The following is a 21765-nucleotide window of genomic DNA, read 5'->3' on the forward strand; positions in this document are numbered from 1 at the left end:
GTCTTCATGGTGCCGCTTGCTTAGTGGTGCCCCTTGCGTAGTGGTGTTGCAGACTCTGGGGCCTTTCAGAACAGGTATATATATACTGAGATAATGTGACAGATCATTTGACACTTAGATTGCACACAGGTGGACTTTAGTTAACTGATTTAGTGACTTCTGATTGTAATTGGTTGCACCAGATCTTATTTAGGGGCTTCATAGCAAAGGGGGTGAATTCATATGCACGCACCACTTTTCCGTTATTTATTTTTTAGAATTTCTTGAAATAAGTTATTTTTTCATTTCACTTCACCAATTTGGACTATTTTGTGTATGTCCATTACATAATGTCCCAAAAAAACCCATTTAAATTACAGGTTGTAATGCAACAAAATAGGAAAACGCCAAGGGGGGATGAATACTTTTGCAAGGCATTGTATCCTGCCTAGTGGCGACACACTGTTGAGTTTTGGCCACATGAGAAAATAAATGTGACTATTCAGCTTCAGCTCCTAAAATCTCACTGGAAATGAGGAGGTGTTTTTGGTGTAACAGTAATGTTATAGGCCTACTATGCTATGGTATTATATTCGGTTCTGTACCGTCAAATCCTTCCCTCAGCCAGGGCATTGAAAATGGGTCGTGGATGGGTATTTCAGCATGACAATGACCCAAAACACACGGCCAAGGCAACAAAGGAGTGGCTCAAGAAGAAGCACATTAAGGTCCTGGAGTGGCCTATCCAGTCTCCAGACCTTAATCCCATAGACAATCTGTGGAGGGAGCTGAAGGTTCGAGTTGCCAAACGTCAGCCTCGAAACCTTAATGACTTGGAGAAGATCTGCAAAGAGGAGTGGGACAAAATCCCTCCTGAGATGTGTGCAAACCTGGTGGCCAAGTACAAGAAACGTCTGACCTCTGTGATTGCCAACAAGGGTTTTGCCACCAAGTACTAAGTCATGTTTTGCAGAGGGGTCAAATACTTATTTCCCTCATTTAAAATGCAAATCAATTTATAAAATTTTTGATATGTGTATTTCTGTATTTATTTGTTGTTATTCTGTCTCTCACTGTTCAAAGAAACCTACCATTAAAATTATAGACAGATCATTTCTTTGTCAGTGGGCAAACGTACAAAATCAGCAGGGGATCAAATACTTTTTTCCCTCACTGTAGCTACATGATTACAAGAATACAAAGGCCACTGATAAGGGGTTGAAAGAGGGAAATAGGTACAAGGAAACATATTATTATACGAGGAAATAACTGCAACTTCTAGCTGCTAGGATTTGCATGTCAATTAATAATTAATAGTTTCCCAGTCCCTGCCGATGGAAAAACAACATGGTGTTCTCGGGGTGATGAGAGGTGTTGGGTTTGCGCCAGACATAGTGTTTTCCTTGATGGCCAAAAGCTCAATTTTAGTCTTATCTGACCAGAGTACCTTCTTCCATATGTTTGGGGAGTCTCCCACATGCCTTTTGGCTGAACACCAAACGTGTTTGCTTATTTTTTTCTGTAAGCAATGGCTTTTTTTTCTGGCCACTCTTCTGTAAAGCCCAGCTCTGTGGAGTGTACGGCTTAAAGTGGTCCTATGGACAGATACTCCCATCTCCGCTGTGGAGCTTTGCAGCTCCTTCAGGATTATCTTTGGTCTCTTTGTTGCCTCTCTGATTAATGCCCTCCTTGCCTGGTCCGTGAGTTTTGGTGGGCGGCCCTCTCTTGGCAGGTTTGTTGTGGTGCCATATTCTTAAAAAAAAAAAAAAAATGGATTTAATGGTGCTCTGTGGGATGTTCAAAGTTTCTGATATTTTTCTATAACCCAACCCTGATCTGTACTTCTCCACAACTTTGTCCCTGACCTGTTTGGAGAGCTCCTTGGTCTTCATGGTGCCGCTTGCTTAGTGGTGCCCCTTGCGTAGTGGTGTTGCAGACTCTGGGGCCTTTCAGAACAGGTATATATATACTGAGATAATGTGACAGATCATTTGACACTTAGATTGCACACAGGTGGACTTTAGTTAACTGATTTAGTGACTTCTGATTGTAATTGGTTGCACCAGATCTTATTTAGGGGCTTCATAGCAAAGGGGGTGAATTCATATGCACGCACCACTTTTCCGTTATTTATTTTTAGAATTTCTTGAAATAAGTTATTTTTTTCATTTCACTTCACCAATTTGGACTATTTTGTGTATGTCCATTACATAATGTCCCAAAAAAACCCATTTAAATTACAGGTTGTAATGCAACAAAATAGGAAAACGCCAAGGGGGATGAATACTTTTGCAAGGCATTGTATCCTGCCTAGTGGCGACACACTGTTGAGTTTTGGCCACATGAGAAAATAAATGTGACTATTCAGCTTCAGCTCCTAAAATCTCACTGGAAATGAGGAGGTGTTTTTGGTGTAACAGTAATGTTATAGGCCTACTATGATATGGTATTATATTCGGTTCTGTACCGTCAAATCCTTCCCTCAGCCAGGGCATTGAAAATGGGTCGTGGATGGGTATTTCAGCATGACAATGACCCAAAACACACGGCCAAGGCAACAAAGGAGTGGCTCAAGAAGAAGCACATTAAGGTCCTGGAGTGGCCTATCCAGTCTCCAGACCTTAATCCCATAGACAATCTGTGGAGGGAGCTGAAGGTTCGAGTTGCCAAACGTCAGCCTCGAAACCTTAATGACTTGGAGAAGATCTGCAAAGAGGAGTGGGACAAAATCCCTCCTGAGATGTGTGCAAACCTGGTGGCCAAGTACAAGAAACGTCTGACCTCTGTGATTGCCAACAAGGGTTTTGCCACCAAGTACTAAGTCATGTTTTGCAGAGGGGTCAAATACTTATTTCCCTCATTTAAAATGCAAATCAATTTATAACATTTTTGATATGTGTATTTCTGTATTTATTTGTTGTTATTCTGTCTCTCACTGTTCAAAGAAACCTACCATTAAAATTATAGACAGATCATTTCTTTGTCAGTGGGCAAACGTACAAAATCAGCAGGGGATCAAATACTTTTTTTTCAGTTGAAGTCGGAAGTTTACATACACCTTAGCCAAATACATTTAAACTCAGTTTTTCACAATTCCTGACATTTAATCCTAGTAAAATGTCCCTGTCTTAGGTCAGTTAGGATCACCACTTTATTTTAAGAATGTGAAATGTCAGAATAATAGTAGAGAGAATGATTTATTTCAGCTTTTATTTATTTTATCACATTTCCAGTGGGTCAGAAGTTTACATACACTCAATTAGTATTTGGTAGCATTGCCTTTAAATTGTTTAACTTGGGTCAAAAATTTCGGGTAGCCTTCCACAAGCTTCCCACAATAAGTTGGGTGAATTTTGGCCCATTCCTCCTGACAGAGCTGGTGTATCTGGAGTCAGGTTTTAGGCCTCCTTGCTCGCACACGCTTTTTCAGTTCTGCCCACAAATTTTCCATAGGACTGAGGTCAGGGCTTTGTGATGGCCACTCCAATACCTTGACTTTGTTGTCCTTAAGCCATTTTGGCACAACTTTGGAAATATGCTTGGGGTCATTGTCCATTTGGAAGACCCATTTGCGACCAAGCTTTAACTTCCTGACTGATGTCTTGAGATGTTGCTTCAATATATCCACATAATTTTCCTTCCTCATGATGCCATCTATTTTGTGAAGTGCACCAGTCCCTCCTGCAGCAAAGCACCCCCACAGCATGATGCTGCCACCCCCGTGCTTTACGGTTGGGATGGTGTTATTCGGCTTGCAAGCATACCCCCTTTTTTCTCCAAACATATCAATGGTATTTATGGCCAAACAGTTCTATCAGACCAGAGGACATTTCTCCAAAAAGTATGATCTTTGTCCCCATGTGCAGTTGCAAACCGTAGTCTGGCTTTTTTATGGCGGTTTTGGAGCAGTGGCTTCTTCCTTGCTGAGCGGCCTTTCATGTTATGTCGATATAGCACTAGTTTTACTGTGGATATAGATACTTTAGTACCTGTTTCCTCCAGCATCTTCACAAGGTCCTTTGCTGTTGTTCTTGGATTGATTTGCACTTTTCGCACCAAAGTACATTCATCTCTAGGCTCCTTCCTGAGCGGTATGATGGATGCGTGGTCCCATGGTGTTTATACTTGCGTACTATTGTTTGTACAGATGAACGTGGTACCTTCAGGCGCATGGAAATTGCTCCCAAGGATGAACCAGACTTTCTTTTCTGAGGTCTTGGCTGATTTCTTTTGATTTTCCCATGATGTCAAGCAAAAAGGCACTGAGTTTGAAGGTAGGCATTGAAATACATCCACAGCTCCACCTCCAATTGACTCAAATGATGTCAATTAGCTTATTAGAAGCTTCTAAAGCCATGACATCATTTTCTGGAATCCAAGCTGTTTAAAGGCACAGTCAACTTAGTGTATGTAAACTTCTGACCCACTGGAATTGTGATACAGTGAATTATAAGTGAAATAATCTGTCTGTAAACAATTGTTGGAAAAATTACTTGTGTCATGCACAAAGTAGATGTCCTAACCGACTTGCCAAAACTATAGTTTGTTAACAAGAAATATGTGGAGTGGTTGAAAAACTAGTTTTAATGACTCCAACCTAAGTGTATGTAAACTTCTGACTTCAACTGTATATGTAGGATTCTATTGCTGCAGTAGGACTATATGCAAATAGACTATTGCCATTTATGGATCTGTGCCATTCACTTTGAACTGGACTGTGTTTACTGCATGAGTGGTCATGAGTAGATGCAAAGCGAGAGGTGCATGTAGCCACGTGTTCACATTTGTTCATACAGTATCCTTTGCTAGTTAGTGAGTTATTAGCCCAGTTAAAGATCATTTGTAGTCAGCAATGGGGGAGTGATTGCTTCCTACAAGAGCACAAAAGTGGTACAAGTTTACATACTTTTTTACATTTAGATTTTTGTGGGATGAAGTTTAAAGTATGCTAATATTTTTTAGGTGGTTTGACACTTATTCAGACAGTAATGAAATTACATTGGGAGACAGGCAAGTGGGAGAAAATGTGAGAAAGTTGGAAGCAGGGATTGATCCCTGTTCTTAGTTGTATGCGCAGGGGTGTGTTACCACTAGACAAATGCTCTGCACAGGGAATACTAATATTAATGGTTGATGGCCGTGGGCAACCAAATCATAGATTACAGTCTCCTTGTCCATAGACTGCTTTCAAGGTAAGGACACAAATATTTTGTATTTTGTAATTTTGGTGAACCATCTCTTTAAAATAGGTCTGGAAGAAAATCCTGCTTGCTCTCCAGAAGGGTTGGCCACCCAATTGTTTGCTGTTTGAAAATGTTATTTTTATAACCATTTATTTCTCTAAATCACCCAACCTTCAAGTAAAATCGAATGAATATCAATGTTCAGGTGGTTTATGCCTATTAGTTGAAGATCCTTACCATCATCTTACTCTACATCAGGGGTGTCAAACTCATTTTAGCTCAGGGGCCACATGGAGGAAAATCTATTCCCAAGTGGGCCGGACCGGAAAAATCATGGTATATATAACTTAAAAACAACAACTTCAGATTGTTTTCTTTGTTTTAATACGATCAACATACAACATAAAGCTGGAGCCTGAGGACAGTGTGTCCAAAATAGTACAAGCACAACATCACTATTAATCATAAAACACGTCAAGTTTATTTGAAAATTCTAAAGAAAAAGAACACAAACACACAATGCCTCAGTGATTAACAGAACTGTTTCACAGATCACAGAACTATATCAGGGGTTCATTTCTCAGGCAGAAATGTAGATAAAAAAGAATGAAATCCTGTTCCCCAAACAAGTGCAAGAACCACAGAGTCAAGAATAGGTTAAATATACAAATAAAATAAAATCAATTAAAAACAATAGCACATCAACATAAAAACATATAAACATAAAGCTGGAGCCTGAGGACAGTGTGTCCAAAAGCACAACATCACTATTAATCATAAAACACCTCAAGTTATTTGAAAGTTCTGAGGACAAAGAACACACAAACACACAATGCCTCAGTGATTCACAGAAGTATATCACAGATCACAGAACTATATCAGGGTGTCTCATGTAGCACTTTAAGTGGGGTTGCATAGTTTATTTGACTCCTGATACCTGGCATCTTTTAGCTTTCACCAGCGCCTCAATATCAGGCGTCACATCCTGAGTGGCAGCCAACTTCAGGATGTGATTCAAGTGCTTGTGCGTGAGCCTTGAGCGCAGCTTTGTTTTATTTATGCTCATTACAGAGAACTTGCTCACAAAGATATGTGGTTCCAAACATGCACAACAGTTTTGTAGCGAGGGTTGTCAAGTTGGGGTAACCTGGCAAGAGATTCTGATTAAATGTGTCCAAGCCAGCTGCGGCAAATTTGCCCTTCAAATCCGAGTCACACTGCAAGTCTATTATTTCAAGTTGGATGCTGACGGGCAGATCAGAGGGATTCACGGTGAATGGCGAGCAAAAAACTTTGAAGTCTTTCTCCAGTTCACCAAAAATCTGAAAGCGTTACTCAAACTCCCGTAACAGTCCCGTTATTTTATCTTTGAACCGCTTCATGTCTGCCACATGTTGGGTCGCGCACACATTTTTCAGACAGGGGAAGTGAGCTGCATCACCACCGGCAAGTTGTGTCTCCCACAATGACAGCTTCAACTTGAAAGAACGTATGCTGTCATAATACTGCGTGACAACTTTGTTGCCCCTTGCAGCTGTTTGTTCAAGTTATTCAGGTGCTCTGTAACATCCACCATAAATGCAAGGTCCTGCATCCATTCTGCGGAATGGAATTCTAACACCGTTCAATTTCTTCTCGTAAATCAAAGAAACGCCTCAGCACCTCGACTTAACCATCTTACCTCAGTGTGGTATGGCAGGCCATAGATGTGGTCTTTCTCTTGAAGAAGGCTGTCAAACTGACGGTGATTCAGGCTTCTGGATCGGATGAAATTAACAGTTTGGATGACCACCTTCATGACGTTATCCATCTTTAATGACTTGCAACACAAAGCCTCCTGGTGCAAAATACAGTGAAAAGTCAAAAAATCACGTCCTCCATTTGCAGATTGCACTTTCTCTCTGAACTTTGTCACAACGCCTGCTTTTTTCCCGATCATTGAGGGCGCACCATCTGTAGCCAGGCTGACAGCGCGGGACCAGTCCACTCCGACCCTGTCCAGCGCGCCGACGAGTGCGGTAAAAATATCAGCTGCTGTCGTTGTATCTGTCATCGGCACCAACTCCACGAACTCCTCGGTGATGGTCAATGTGTCATCAACTCCGCGGATGAAAATGGCCAGTTGTGCAACATCTGTAATGTCCGTGCTTTCATCAATTGCAACCGAAAACGCAATAAATGACTTTACTTTTTGCTTCAACTGGCTGTCCAAATCCACTGAAAGATCGGAAATCCTGTCTGCAACTGTGTTTCTTGTCAGGCTGATATTTACAAAAGCCTGACGCTTTTCAGGGCACACAATCTAAGCTGCCTTCATCATGCATGTTTTTACAAATTCACCCTCACTAAATGGTTTTGAAGCCACTGCGATTTCATTAGCAATGAGGTAGCTAGCTTTCACTGCAGCGTCACTGATGTCTCGGCTGTGAGTAAACACAGACTTTACCTACTTGCTTTGCCCCGGTATAAACAGTTTGCTTGCTTAACACAATTGCTATTGCGCCATCCAGTGGACGCAATTGGAACAGCAGTTTATTTTATTGAAAAATTGCAGCGCATTTTTATACTTTACAAAATCATCTCGCGGGCCGGATTAAACCTGTTTGCGGGCCGGCCGGACGTTTGACACCCCTGCTCTACATAGGCAAAATAGGATGTGTTTATGAGTTGTGAGTCCCCCTACCATCTCTGCCTAGCATGTGCACAATACTACAATGTGAAAAATAGTGTGTACTAGCTAGCTAGTGTGTACTAGCTAGCTGTATAAGCAACAGCGGTTAACATAACGCCCGGACCACAGCTAGTGTGTCTACTGGTATTGACGTCCTGGAACAATGCAACTGACTCACGCGATACATGAGACCAACAAACGTCTACAGGTTAGGCGAGCACATGTGCTACCATTTGAGATGCAAAAATACCACCTGAGCATCACGCACATGCGCTTTGAGTTTAGCAGACTACACGGCATCAGCAAGCATAATATGCAGCTGGATGCTTCTCCATCTCCTGGCACAGGCTGCTGATTTTCTGGTTCTCTGCAATGATGTATGCAGTATAAACCCTGGATTGCTGATGCTATGTATTAGCCATTGAGAGGCTTTGAAGCCACTGGTTGGTGTCACGATCGTCGTTATATGAAGCGGACCAAGGCGCAGCGTGATATGCATACATCTTTTAATGAGTACTATACACAAATAACAAAACAACAAAACGATACGTGAAGTCCTAGGTTAAACACCAAAACAAACCTTACGGAACAAGATCCCACAATGAACTGTGCAAAACAGGCTGCCTAAGTATGGTTCCCAATCAGAGACAACGAGCCACAGCTGCCTCTGATTGGGAACCACCCCGGCCAACATAGAAATACACGAACTAGAACATGAACATAGAAAACACAACACAGACACTACACACCCTGGCTCAACTTTTAAGAGTCCCCAGAGCCAGGGCATGACAGTTGGCCATATTGGAATGAATGGAATTCCACAGTGTTTCAATTAAATGTTTCAAGGACAAAATTACATGTATTTAAGTATTTTGTTGTTGGAAGGTAACATTACTAATCTAAAAAATATATCCTTTAAGGAAATGTCAGTCATCTGGTGTATACTGTATATGAATTATTGGTTCTCTGAGCTGAGCTGCTCCTTAGACAGGTTGACCTTCTCTTGATATTTGGAATTCTGCTGCTTCAAGGCATCCAGCTAAGCAATAACACACACACAAAACATAGATAATTTCTAATGTATATAATAAAGATTGTTTTAAACAGGAAACTGTGCAGTTTATCTTGTAAGAAATACAGTATAAGTATGATAGTAACAACTTGGTTGTCTTTCTGATACAATGTAACAAATTCACTAAATACCTATAAGACTTGGAAATTGTACACTTTATATTTCAGTTAAATTGTAATAAATAAATAATAGATAAATAATAGATCAAACTGATAAATTGGCATAGGGTGGGCAAAACACATAGGGCCAATACCATAAACTCATATTGGGGCCCAAATGGTGAGGGCTGCCCTTGGGGCCAACTCCTTTAGGGCCAATGAGGAGCCGATGAACAAAGGCGCATTGGCCCAACGTGGGCAGCCTACATGACGCTCCAGCAACTTCACTTATTTCTGTATATCTAACTGGGAGATATAAATATGGCCGATTTGTTTTTCATTATTGATACAGTAGGCCAGGGTTCTTCAAATCCGGTCTTGTAGGGCCGTAACACGTCTGTTTTTTATTTCTACCTGGTAGTTAATTGCACTCACCTGGTGTCCCAGGTCTGAATTAGCCCCTGATTAGAAGGAGAGGATGAAAAACAGAGATGTTTCGGCCCTCCAGGACCGGAATTGAAGAACCCTGTAGTAGGCCATTGGATCGAGGCTGCATTGAAGAACATTGAACTTTGGTTTTGCCCGAGTTGCCAATCTTTAGTTGTTGCAACACTAAACCAAAGTTGCTAGTGCCCCATGCTGAAAATAATGGACACTGTCGTCCTCTGCAATAAAGTATTATACATATCAGTAGACAGGTTTCCATTGACACAGGTTTATTCAACAAAAGCAATGTCTCAAAAAACATTGCGACGTGTAATGGAAATGGCAGCTATAGGAGACATGTTGTAAAGATCAACAAAATGTTATCTGTTTCGACGGGTGGATTTTTCTTTTGTTGAACTTTCTTTATTGCGACAAATGATGATTGAAACAGTATTTTATTTTTTAAAGATTAGGATTGCTGGATAATTTTGAAGATAATTTTGAAGATCCCTAGTCCTTGCAGATAACAAGCATACCCATAAAACAATTCAGCCACCACCATGCTTGAAAATATGAAGAGTGGTACTCAGTGATGTGTTAGATTTGCCCCAAACATAACGCTTTGTATTCAGGACATACATTTCATTTCTTTGCCATATTATTTGCAGTTTTACTTTGGTGCCTTATTGCAAACAGGATGCATGTTTTATAATATTTTATTCTGTACAGGCTTCCTTCTTTTCACTTTGTCAATTAGGTTAGTAGGGTGAAATCCCTTAGCGGTTTCCTTCCTCTCCGGCAACTGAGTTAGGAAGGACGCCTGTATCTTTGTAGTGACTAGGTGTATTGATACACCATCTATGCTTAAATATATTCAATGTCTGCTTTTATTTTTTTATTTTTTTACCCATCTACCAATAGGTGCCATTTGTGAAGCATTGGAAAACTTCCCTGGTCTTTGTGGTTGAATCTGTTTTTGAAATTCACTGCTCGACTGAGAGACCTTACAGATAATTGTATGTGTGGGGTACAGAGATGAAGTAGTCATTCAAAAATCATGTTAAACACTATTATTGCCATGCAACTTATTATGTGACTTGTAATCACTTTTTTACATTTACGTCATTTTTACTCCTGAACTTATTTAGGCTTGCCATAAAAAAAATCTGAAAACATTGTTACACTTTGACATTATGGGGTATTGTGTGTAGGCCAGTGACACAAAATCTCAATTTTATCAATTTTATAATCAGGCTGTAACACAACCGTTTGGGGGAAAGGCCAAGGGGTGTGAATACTTCTGAAGGCACTGTAGTTGGGAGGGCATACAGGCTGTCACCAATTTATTAATGTGCAATATACCTAAATGGATAATGGAAACACTTCAACCACTTCATTTGTATTCGAGACACTAGGTTTAGAGATTTTTTTTTTTTAGATGTGACATTACTTCTAGCTGTTTTTATCTACACTAAACAGTTCAATGGGAACGCACCGTAGCAGTGTGTATTTTCTATGTGAACTTTCTAAATGTCAACCAAAAAATCACTGAACAAGTTAAACGGAACATAACGAGTGTTGCTTATATTGGTTACCTTTCTGGACAGTTTTTCTAAGGTTTTTTCACCCTACGCCCATTTTTTCAAAATGTTCAACCTAGATCAAAATGATCCGGATTCTGTAATCCTCTTTTTTGCAATCCAGGATCAAATCGATCTGGCTGTTTTTTTTAAATAATCGGATTGGATGCCTCAAAAGTTAGAGACAAATGTGTAGGTAGAAAACAGAAACCGCTCTGTTTGTCACAACCGCTAATAGCGGATATCAGAGGTTACTCACATAACTGATTCTATGAACTTAGCGGCGCATTCAGTGGATTTAAAATGATACGCTTATTACTGAACATGTATCTAACTTGAATATTTTCCCTTTGTTCATGTTGAAATTGATTTATTTGAATAGATTAGGGCAGATACAAATTAACAGTGAATCATTGTTTAAGCACTTATTTTTTTTATCGCTATTTGTGATACAATTTGCTGATTTCCCATGGTCACACATGACTGGTTCTTGGTCTCCCTTGTTTCGTTAGGTGAGGAGCAGTTACCATATAAAAAGCATCCGGGTTGGTACCAGATAGGCATACTTGATTCTGTTCTGTCTGAAGATGTCACTATTGTACAGACTATTGTATTCAAGAAAAAGTATCTGATACAACCTGACGTACAACATGTGGGCGAGGCTTAAAGTGGGACGTAACCAATGAAAAGCTCCATTCGTCTGTTAGCCTCTTTCCATAAGAGAGAGTAGGCATATTATATTGTTTCAGGTGTGGTCGTCATTGAGATGGGAGACAGATCGCATAAAGGCCTACGGACACCGATGAGATACGAGATATTTTGTCACCACCCGCGAGAATGGCGACTGAAGAATGTCAGAAAGGCATAAGTGGTGGACATAGAGTGATGCAATTCGGAATGTACTACATATGCCAGCCTAACCTTTCCAGCAAGGTATTTCAAAACTATGTTTTCCCTCTGCGTAAATCATTCTGGAGTCTCCAAAGGATTCCTGAAGAAGGCATGCAGAACTGAAGCAAGTTTTTAACCATGGTCTGAAATTATGAACAAATCAGGCTATAGATAGTCGAACTCAAATGCATATGTTTTTTTCCTTTTTTTCTCTTAGATTATTAATGTGGGGTTTTCTGTAATGAAGTTATTAGTTATTATAATGTCCCATCAATTGTCGTAGGCTATTTTGTGTTATGATATGGACATTCTATAAAATGTTATTACTTTAGATTAGCCTATTTCATTGCTTTGATGTCGGCAGGAGGCAGTGGCATTTTGACAAATTATTCTAATTATCCTTGACCGCATCAGTGGGGCAATGCGTGAGTATAAAGTCGTGGTCCTCGGCAGCGGAGGTGTCGGCAAGTCTGCTCTCACCGTGCAATTTGTGACCGGAACCTTCATAGAGAAGTATGACCCGACAATTGAAGATTTTTATCGAAAGGAGATCGAGGTGGATTCCTCCCCGTCGGTGCTGGAGATTCTGGACACTGCTGGGACAGAGCAGTTTGCTTCTATGAGAGACCTTTACATCAAGAACGGCCAGGGCTTCATACTAGTCTACAGTCTGGTCAACCAACAGAGTTTCCAAGACATCAAGCCAATGAGAGATCAGATCATCAGAGTTAAAAGGTGATTTCTGAGTTTGATATTAATTCCCTGACTGTGTCACTAGATTGAAAGTTAATTTGGAACATGATCAGAGTCATGGCCTACGGCCCTATTGAAATCAGTGAATATAGGCTATATTGTAGTAAATTCTAATGGTCTAGTAATTACTTTAGTTTATTCCACTACTAATTGCAAATTAGTATGTGTGTGTGTGAGCATGATTTGATTCCTTTGGATCGAACATACTTGAGCAGGGCTGGGCCCACATCTGCTTAGATTTATATTGGACATGTGAAACCAAACAAGCTTCCTCTGCTCTTTGAGGAGATATTATCTGATTCATCCAGGTCATGTGTTAGTCATGAAAGTCCAGCTGTGCTTCACCTTTACTCTATTACCCAGAAGCCCTTAGGTTTGATGTTGGACTTCTAGCCAGATGGAGAACCCATACGAAACCTGAACTGGTCAGGTTGTCCCACATACAGTGCCTTCAGAAAGTATTCACACCATTTGACTTTTTCAACATTTTGTTCTGTTACAAAGTGGGATTCAAATGGATTTAATTGTCTTTTTTGTCAATGATCTACACAAAATACGCTGCAATGTCAAAGTGGAAGAAAAATTCGATTTTTTAAAATGTATTAATGAAAAACAAAACACTAACATATCTTGATTAGATAATTAATCACACCCCTGAGTCATTACATGTTATAAACACCTTTGGTAGCAATTACAGCTGTGAGTCTTTTGGGGTAAGTCTAAGAGCTTTGCACACCTGTATTGTGCAATATTTGACAATTTTTCTTTTTAACATTCTTCAAGCTCTGTGAAGTTGGTTGTTGATCATTGCTAGACAGTCATTTTCAAGTATTGGCATAGGTTTTAAGTCAAAACTGTAACTAGGCCACTCGGGAACATTCAATGTCCTCTTGGTAAGCAACTCCAGTGTAGATTTGGTTTTGTGTTTTAGGTTATTGTCTTGCTTACATTTACATTACATTTACGTCATTTAGCCGACGCTCTTATCCAGAGCGACTTACAAATTGGTGCATTCACCTTATAGCCAGTGGGATAACCACTTTACATTTTTTTACTTTTTTGGGGGGGGTAGAAGGATTACTTTATCCTATCTCCCAGGTATTCCTTAAAGAGGTAGGGTTTCAAGTGTCTCCGGAAGGTGGTGAGTGACTCCCCTGTCCTGGCATTGTGAGGGAGCTTGTTCCACCATTGGGGTGCCAGAGCAGCAAACAGTTTTGACTGGGCTGAGCGGGAACTGTGCTTCCGCAGAGGTAGGGGGGCCAGCAGGCCAGAGGTGGATGAACGCAATGCCCTCGTTTGGGTGTAGGGACTGATCAGAGCCTGAAGGTACGGAGGTGCCGTTCCCCTCACAGCTCCGTAGGCAAGCACCATGGTCTTGTAGCAGATGCAAGCTTCAACTGGAAGCCAGTGGAGTGTGCGGAGGAGCGGGGTGACGTGAGAGAACTTGGGAAGGTTGAACACCAGACGGGCTGCGGCATTCTGGATGAGTTGTAGGGGATTAATGGCACAGGCAGGGAGCCCAGCCAACAGCGAGTTGCAGTAATCCAGACGGGAGATGACAAGTGCCTGGATTAGGACCTGTGCCGCTTCCTGTGTAAGGCAGGGTCGTACTCTCCGAATGTTGTAGAGCATGAACCTACAGGATCGGGTCACCGCCTTGATGTTAGCGGAGAACGACAGGGTGTTGTCCAGGGTCACGCCAAGGTTTTTTGCACTCTGGGAGGAGGACACAACGGAGTTGTCAACGAGATCATGGAACGGGCAGTCCGGGAGGAAGAGCATGGAACAACATCATTGTAGTTGCTGGAAGGTGAATTAATCTCCCAGTGTCTGTTGGAAAGCAGACTGAACCAGGTTTTCCTATCAGATTTTGCCTATGCTTAGCTCCATTCCATTTCTTTTTATCCTAAATAACTCTCCAGTCCTTGCCGATGACAAGCATACCCATACCATGATGCAGCAACCACCATGCTTGAAAATATGAAGAGTGGTACTCAGTGATGTGTTGGATTAACCCCAAACATAACGCTTTGTATTCAGGACAAAAAGTTCATTTCTTTGGCACATTTTTCACACTATTACTTTAGTGCCTTGTTGCAAACTGGAAGCATGTTTTGGAATATTTGTATTCTGTACAGGCTTCCTTCTTTTCACTCTGTCATTTAGGTTAGTATTATGGAGTAACTACAATGATGTTGTTCCATTCTCAGTTTTCTACTATCATAGCCGTTAAGCTCTGTAACCGTTTTAAAATCATCATTGGCCTCATGGTAAAATCCCTGTGCGGTTTCCTTCCTTCCCTGTATCTTTGTAGTGACTGGGTGTTTTAATACACCATCCAAAGCCTAATTAATATCTTCACCATGCTCAAAGGGATATTCAGTGTCTGTATGATTTTTTATTTTACCCATCTACCAATCGGTGCTGTTCTTTGCGAGGCATTTGGAAAACATATTATGTGACTTGTTAAGCAAATATTTACTCCTGAACTTATTAAGGCTTGTCATTACAAAGGGGTTAAATACTTATTGACTCAAGACATTTTAGCTTTTCATTTTGTATTAATTTGTAAAAAATTCTAAAAACGAAATTCCACTTTGACATTATGGGATATTGTGTGTAGACCTTTATTTAACCAGGTAAGCCAGTTGAGAACAAGTTCTCATTTACAACTGCCAAGATAAAGCAAAGCAGTGCGATAAAAACAACAACAGAGTTACATATGGAATAAACAAAAACGTACAGTCAATAACACAATAGAAAATCTATATACAGTGTGTGCAAATGTAGTAGGTTATGGAGGTAAGGCAATAAATAGGCCATAGTGCAAAATAATTACAATTTAGTATTAACACTGGAGTGATGGATGTGCAGAAGATGATGTGCAAATAGAGATACTGGGGTGCAAATGAGCAAAATAAATAACAATGTATATAACAATATGGGGATGAGGTAGTTGGGTGGGCTAATTACAGATGGGCTGTGTACAGGTACGGTGATCAGTAAGCTGCTCTGACAACTGATGCTTAAAGTTAATGAGGGAGATAAGTGTCTCCAGCTTCAGAGATTTTTGCAGTTCGTTCCAGTCATTTGCAGCAGAGAACTGGAAGGAATGGCGGCCAAAGGAGGTGTTGGCTTTGGGGATGACCAGTGAGATATACCTGCTGGAGCGCATACTACGGGTGGGTGTTGCTATGGTGACCAATGAGCTAAGATAAGGCGGGGATTTGCCTAGAAGTGATTCATAGATGACCTGGAGCCAGTGGGTTTGGCGACAAATATGTAGTGAGGGCCAGCCAACGAGAGCGTACAGGTCACAATGGTGGGTAGTATATGGGGCTTTGGTGACAAAACGGATGGCACTGTGATAGTCTACATCCAATTTGCTGAGTTGAGTGTTGGAAGCTATTTTGTAAATGACATCGCCGAAGTCAAGGATCGGTAGGATAGTAAGTTTTATGAGGGCATGTTTAGCAGCATGAGTGAAGGAGGCTTTGTTGGAAGCCGATTCTAGATTTAACTTTGGATTGGAGATGCTTAATGTGAGTCTGGAAGGAGAGTTTACGGTCTAACCAGACACCTAGGTATTTGTAGTTGTCTACATATTCTAAGTCAGACCCACCGAAAGTAGTGATTCTAGTCGGGCAGGCGGGTGCAAGCAGCGTTCGATTGAAGAGCATGCATTTAGTTTTACTAGCGTTTAAGAGCAGTTGGAGGCCACAGAAGGAGTGTTGTATGGCATTGAAGCTCGTTGGTGTCCAATGAAGGGCCAGATGTATACCATGAAGGGCCAGATGTCTCCGTGGACTTTACAGTGTCCCAAAACTTTTTGGAGTTAGTGCTACAGGATGCAAATTTCTGTTAGAAAAAGCTAGCCTTTGCTTTCCTAACTGATTGTGTATATTGGTTCCTGACTTCCATTAAAAGTTGCATATCGCGGGGCTGTTCGATGCTAATGCAATACGCCACAGGATGTTTTTGTGCTGGTCATTTTTTGAATGGGGCATGCTTATTTAAGATGGAGAGGAAAGCACTTTTGAAGAACATCCAGGCATCCTCTACTGACGGAATGAGGTCAATATCCATCCAGGATACCCGGGCCAGGTCAATTAGAAAGGCCTGCTCGCTAAAGTGTTTTAGGGTCGTTTGACCGCGGACCCATTACGGACCCAGGCAATGATGCAGTGATCGCTGAGATCCTGGTTGAAGACAGCGGAGGTGTATTTAGAGGGTAAATTAGTCAGTATGATATCTATGAGGGTGCCCATGTTTACGGATTTAGGGTTGTACCTGGTAGGTTCCTTGATAATTTGTGTGAGATTGAGGGCATCTAGTTTAGATTGTAGGACGGCCGGGGTGTTAAGCATATCCCAGTTTAGGTCACCAAGCAGTACGAACTCTGAGGATAGATGGGGGCAAGCAATTCACATATGGTGTCCAGGGCACAACTGGGGGCTGAGGGGGGGCTGTAGCAAGCGGCAACAGTGAGAGACTTATTTTTGGAAAGGTGGATTTTTAGAAGTAGGAGCTCAAACTGTTTGGGCACAGACCTGGATAGTATGATAGAGCTCTGCAGGCTATCTCTACAGTAGATTGCAACTCCGCCCCCTTTGGCAGTTCTATCTAGACGGAAAATGTTGTAGTTCGGGATGGACATTTCTGAATTTTTGGTGGCCTTCCTAAGCCAGGATTCAGACACTGCTAGAACATAAGGGTTGGCAGAGTGTGCTAACGCAGTGAATAACTCAAACTTGGGGAGGAGGCTTCTGATGTTAACATGCAAGAAACCAAGGCTTTTACGGTTACAGAAGTCAACAAATGATAGCGCCTGGGGAGTAGGAGTGATACTGGGGGCTACAGGGCCTGGGTTAACCTCTACATTACCAGAGGAACAGAGGAGGAATAGAATAAGTATACGGCTAAAGGCTTTAAGAACTGGTCTTCTAGTGCGTTGGGTACAGAGAATAAACGGTGCAGATTTCCGGGCATTGTAGAATAGATTCAGGGCATTATGTACAGACAAGGATATGGAAGGGTATGAGTACAGTGGTAGTACTGTAACGATCGAGGTAAGGAGTAGACCAAGGCGCAGCGTGATGAACAAACATACTTTAATTAGTTAAAGCATCAAAATACAAAACAAAACACGACTCGTGACGTCCACGGTATCAATGACCGAACACGGAACAAAAACCCACAACCACAAAGGGAAAACATACAGTTAAATATGGCTCCCAATCAGAGACAACCAGCCAACAGCTGACACTCGTTGCCTCTGATTGGGAGTCACTCAGGCAAACATAGAATACAACAAACTAGAATGAACACCAACACAGAAATACACACATAGAAATGAACACACCCTGGCTCAACATAATGAGTCCCAGAGCCAGGGTGTGACAGTACCCCCCCCTAAAGGCGCGGACTGCGACCGCACCTCAACTAAACAAACCAGGGGAGGGCTGGGCGGGCATACCTCCTCGGCGGCGGTTCTGGCTCCGGCCTTGACCACCACCCTCCAATACACCCTCCAATACACCCCCCATAGTGCCCCTGGTCCAGTCTGGCCCCGCCGGCTGGAGCAGGACTGGACTTAACAGGAGCGATCCTTACCAGGCTGTCGACTCGCACCCCTGGCTTGGTGCGTGGAGGAGGAACGGGCCTTACCAGGCTGACGACGCGCACCCCTGGCTTGGTGCGTGGAGGAGGAACGGGCCTTACCAGGCTGACGACTCGCACCCCTGGCTTGGTGCGTGGAGAAGGAACGGGCCTTACCAGGCTGACTTCTCGCACCCCTGGCTTAGTGCGAGTGGCAGGAACAGGCCGGACCGGGCTGGCGACGCGCACCGTAGGTTTGGTGCGAGTGGCAGGAACAGGCCGGGTCGGGCTGGCGACGCGCACCGTAGACTTGGTGCGGGTGGCAGGAACAGGCCGGACCGGGCTGGCGACGCGCACCGTAGGTTTGGTGCGAGTGGCAGGAACAGGCCGGGTCGGGCTGGCGACGCGCACCGTAGACTTGGTGCGGGTGGCAGGAACAGGCCGGGTCGGGCTGGCGACGCGCACCGTAGACTTGGTGCGGGTGGCAGGAACAGGCCGGACCGGGCTGGCGACGCGCACCGTAGGTTTGGTGTGAGTGGCAGGAACAGGCCGGGTCGGGCTGGCGACGCGCACCGTAGACTTGGTGCGGGTGGCAGGAACAGGCCGGACCGGGCTGGCGACGCGCACCGTAGACTTGGTGCGGGTGGCAGGAACAGGCCGGACCGGGCTGGCGACGCGCACCGTAGGTTTGGTGTGAGTGGCAGGAACAGGCCGGGTCGGGCTGGCGACGCACACCGTAGGCTTGGTGCGTGGAGCAGGAACAGGCCGGGCTGGGCTGTCGACGCACACCGTAGGCTTGGTGCGTGGAGCAGGGACAGGCCGGACTGGGCTGGCGACGCACACCGTAGGCTTGGTGCGTGGAGCAGAGACAGGCCGGGCTGGGCTGGCAACGCACACCGTAGGCTTGGTGCGTGGAGCAGGGACAGGCCGAACCGGGCTGTGGAGACGGATAGGAGGCCTGGAGTGAAGAGGGGCCACCACCCGTCCTGGCTGAATGCCTACCCTCACACACTCTGTGTGAGGCATCCGCACAGGACGTACAGGGCGGTGAACCCCTGGCCTGGTGGCCTTCTGGATCTGCCCCCTTTTCTCCTCTGTCAGCCCCGTCGTCCATGCCGTGTGCCCCCCCCTAAAAAATGTCTGGGGTTGCCTCACGACCGTCCGACGACGACCCTGATCACGCCGTTGCTCCTCTCTCCGTCGCCTCTCCACTGTCTCGCGATCCATCCCGGCCAGGATTTCCCCCCAAGTCCAGGACCCTTTACCGTCCAATATCTCCTCCCATGTCCAGGCTGCCTGCTCCTGGACACGTTGCTCCTCTTTCGCCAGGGCCTTTCCCGGCGCTTCCTCCCATGTCCACCCCAAGGGCTGCCCCTGGACACGCTGCTTGGTCGTTGCATGGTGGGTTTTTCTGTAACGATCGAGGTAAGGAGTAGACCAAGGCGCAGCGTGATGAACAAACATACTTTAATTAGTTAAAGCATCAAAATACAAAACAAAACACGACTCGTGACGTCCACGGTATCAATGACCGAACACGGAACAAAAACCCACAACCACAAAGGGAAAACATACAGTTAAATATGGCTCCCAATCAGAGACAACCAGCCAACAGCTGACACTCGTTGCCTCTGATTGGGAGTCACTCAGGCAAACATAGAATACAACAAACTAGAATGAACACCAACACAGAAATACACACATAGAAATGAACACACCCTGGCTCAACATAATGAGTCCCAGAGCCAGGGTGTGACAAGTACACCTAAGCATTGGGTAACGATGAAAGAGATAGCATCACTGGAGGTACCGATTGAGCCGGTCTCCGTGTGTATGGGGGGTGGGACAAAGAAGCTATCTGAGGCAGGTTGAGCGGGACTGGGGGCTTTACAGTGAAATAGTAAAATAACAACTAACCCAAACAGCAATAGGCTAGGCATATTGACATGGGAGAGAGGCATAACGCAATCACAGGTGTTATTCGAGAGGGCTAAGACAATAACTGGTAATGGTGACGAAAGTTTGGGCTGAAGCTAAACAGATAAAACAGGATGGGGTACCGTGTAAAGGAACAGTCCAGCGGGCATCAGATGTGTAGCTGAGTGATCATAAGGTCCAGTGAACAGCAATAGGTAAGTCCGGGAGCAGTTCGTAGGCACCTACAGCACAGGTGAGCAGGAGGCACGGCTGTTGATTGCGCGTGCTAGCGGGCCGGTGCTAGCAGATGGATCTTCGTGGTCGTCGCAACGGGAAGCCTGTTGAAACCACATCAGATGATTATGTTGGCAGACCAGTCGTGATGGATCGGTGGGGCTCTGTGTCGACACTAGGAGGTCCCGTCCGGTTGACAGAGAGGTGGATAGCCGGGAGATGGGCCTGGCTCGAGGCTAGCTCAAGGCTAACTGGTGCAAGCTTTGGGACAAGTGGTGATTAGTGGTGATTAGCCAACAACAACATCTATTTGGTTGCAGCTAGCTAGTTGTGATGATCCGGTGTTAAGGTCCAGTGATTCAGTGATTCCGGCAGAAAATCAGAAATGCTCTGGGTCGATAGCACGCTGTGCAGACTGGCCGATAATTGTCCAGGCTAGAGCTGGCTGGTAGGTAGTGCAGGCCACGGACAGTGGTGAAGACCGCTAACGGTGGCTAATAGCAATAGCTAATAGCAAGTAGCTAGTTAGCTGGCTAGCTGGCTAGTTTCATCCGTGGGTTCTTGATAAAAGGAATTAAGAAATAATAGAATCCGTTCCACAATGGGTGTGGCGGGTTGCAGGAAAGTATATTTAGTTAAGGATGGAAAGTGAGATAGAGAAATATATACGAAAAAAGACACAACAAAAAAAAACAGGCTATTTACACGAGGACACAATAATAATAATAATCAAAATGTAATACATTTAAAATTCAGCCTGTAACACAACAAAATGTGGAAAAAGTCAAAGGGTGTGAATACTTTCTGAAGGCACTGTAGGTCATCTCTATTACAATGCAGACCAGGTCCAGAATAGCAGTTTCCCTCCTCCCTGTCAACTCAGTTAGGAAGTACTGTATCTTTGTAACCAGAGATGTTAGACACGGAGGTCTAGAGAAAAGCCCAGGAAAAACTACAGGTCCTAGTTATTGGCAATAACTTGTCCTGCTCAGATCACATGGTCAAGAGTTTCGCTCTGTTAGTTGGAACAAGTGAGACGATGAAGTGGCAAACAGATGCCTGATTCACTCTATAGGGCCAACCCAATGCGAACCGTACTTTACTGGCCATCCCAGGACAGCTCGGGTTGGTTTAGCTTGGTTTAGCTTCTATTGTCCTGCCTGTCATTACTAAGATGCACAGTGCTCCTCCTGGCATACATTACCTAGATCCGGGGTGAAATTTCCTCTAGATACAGATCTAGGATCAGCTTCCCCTCCCACAGACCTAACCTTAACCATTAGTAGGGAAAATGCTAAACTGAGCCAAGATCAGCGTCTAGGGGCAACTTCACCCTACTCAAATTAGCTAACTCCAGAAAGTG

At 43.7% G+C, this 21765-nt stretch overlaps 1 protein-coding gene across 1 annotated transcript; it reads left to right on the forward strand.

The window, feature by feature from the left end:
* Positions 1-11794: 11794 nt before the first annotated feature.
* Positions 11795-12652, forward strand: LOC123489675 (ras-related protein Rap-2a-like). The gene has a single exon (XM_045220113.1). The coding sequence runs from the start codon at positions 12322-12324 to the stop codon at positions 12637-12639; it is 318 nt and encodes a 105-aa protein (XP_045076048.1). The 5' UTR covers positions 11795-12321; the 3' UTR covers positions 12640-12652.
* The last annotated feature ends 9113 nt before the right edge of the window (positions 12653-21765 follow it).

This window comes from Coregonus clupeaformis, unplaced genomic scaffold (assembly GCF_020615455.1).
Source record: "Coregonus clupeaformis isolate EN_2021a unplaced genomic scaffold, ASM2061545v1 scaf3161, whole genome shotgun sequence".
NCBI lineage: Eukaryota > Metazoa > Chordata > Actinopteri > Salmoniformes > Salmonidae > Coregonus > Coregonus clupeaformis.

Excerpts from the sequence above, each read along its gene's own strand:
- LOC123489675 (XM_045220113.1), top strand. The coding sequence starts at position 12,322 with ATGCGTGAGTATAAAGTCGTGGTCCTCGGCAGCGGAGGTGTCGGCAAG.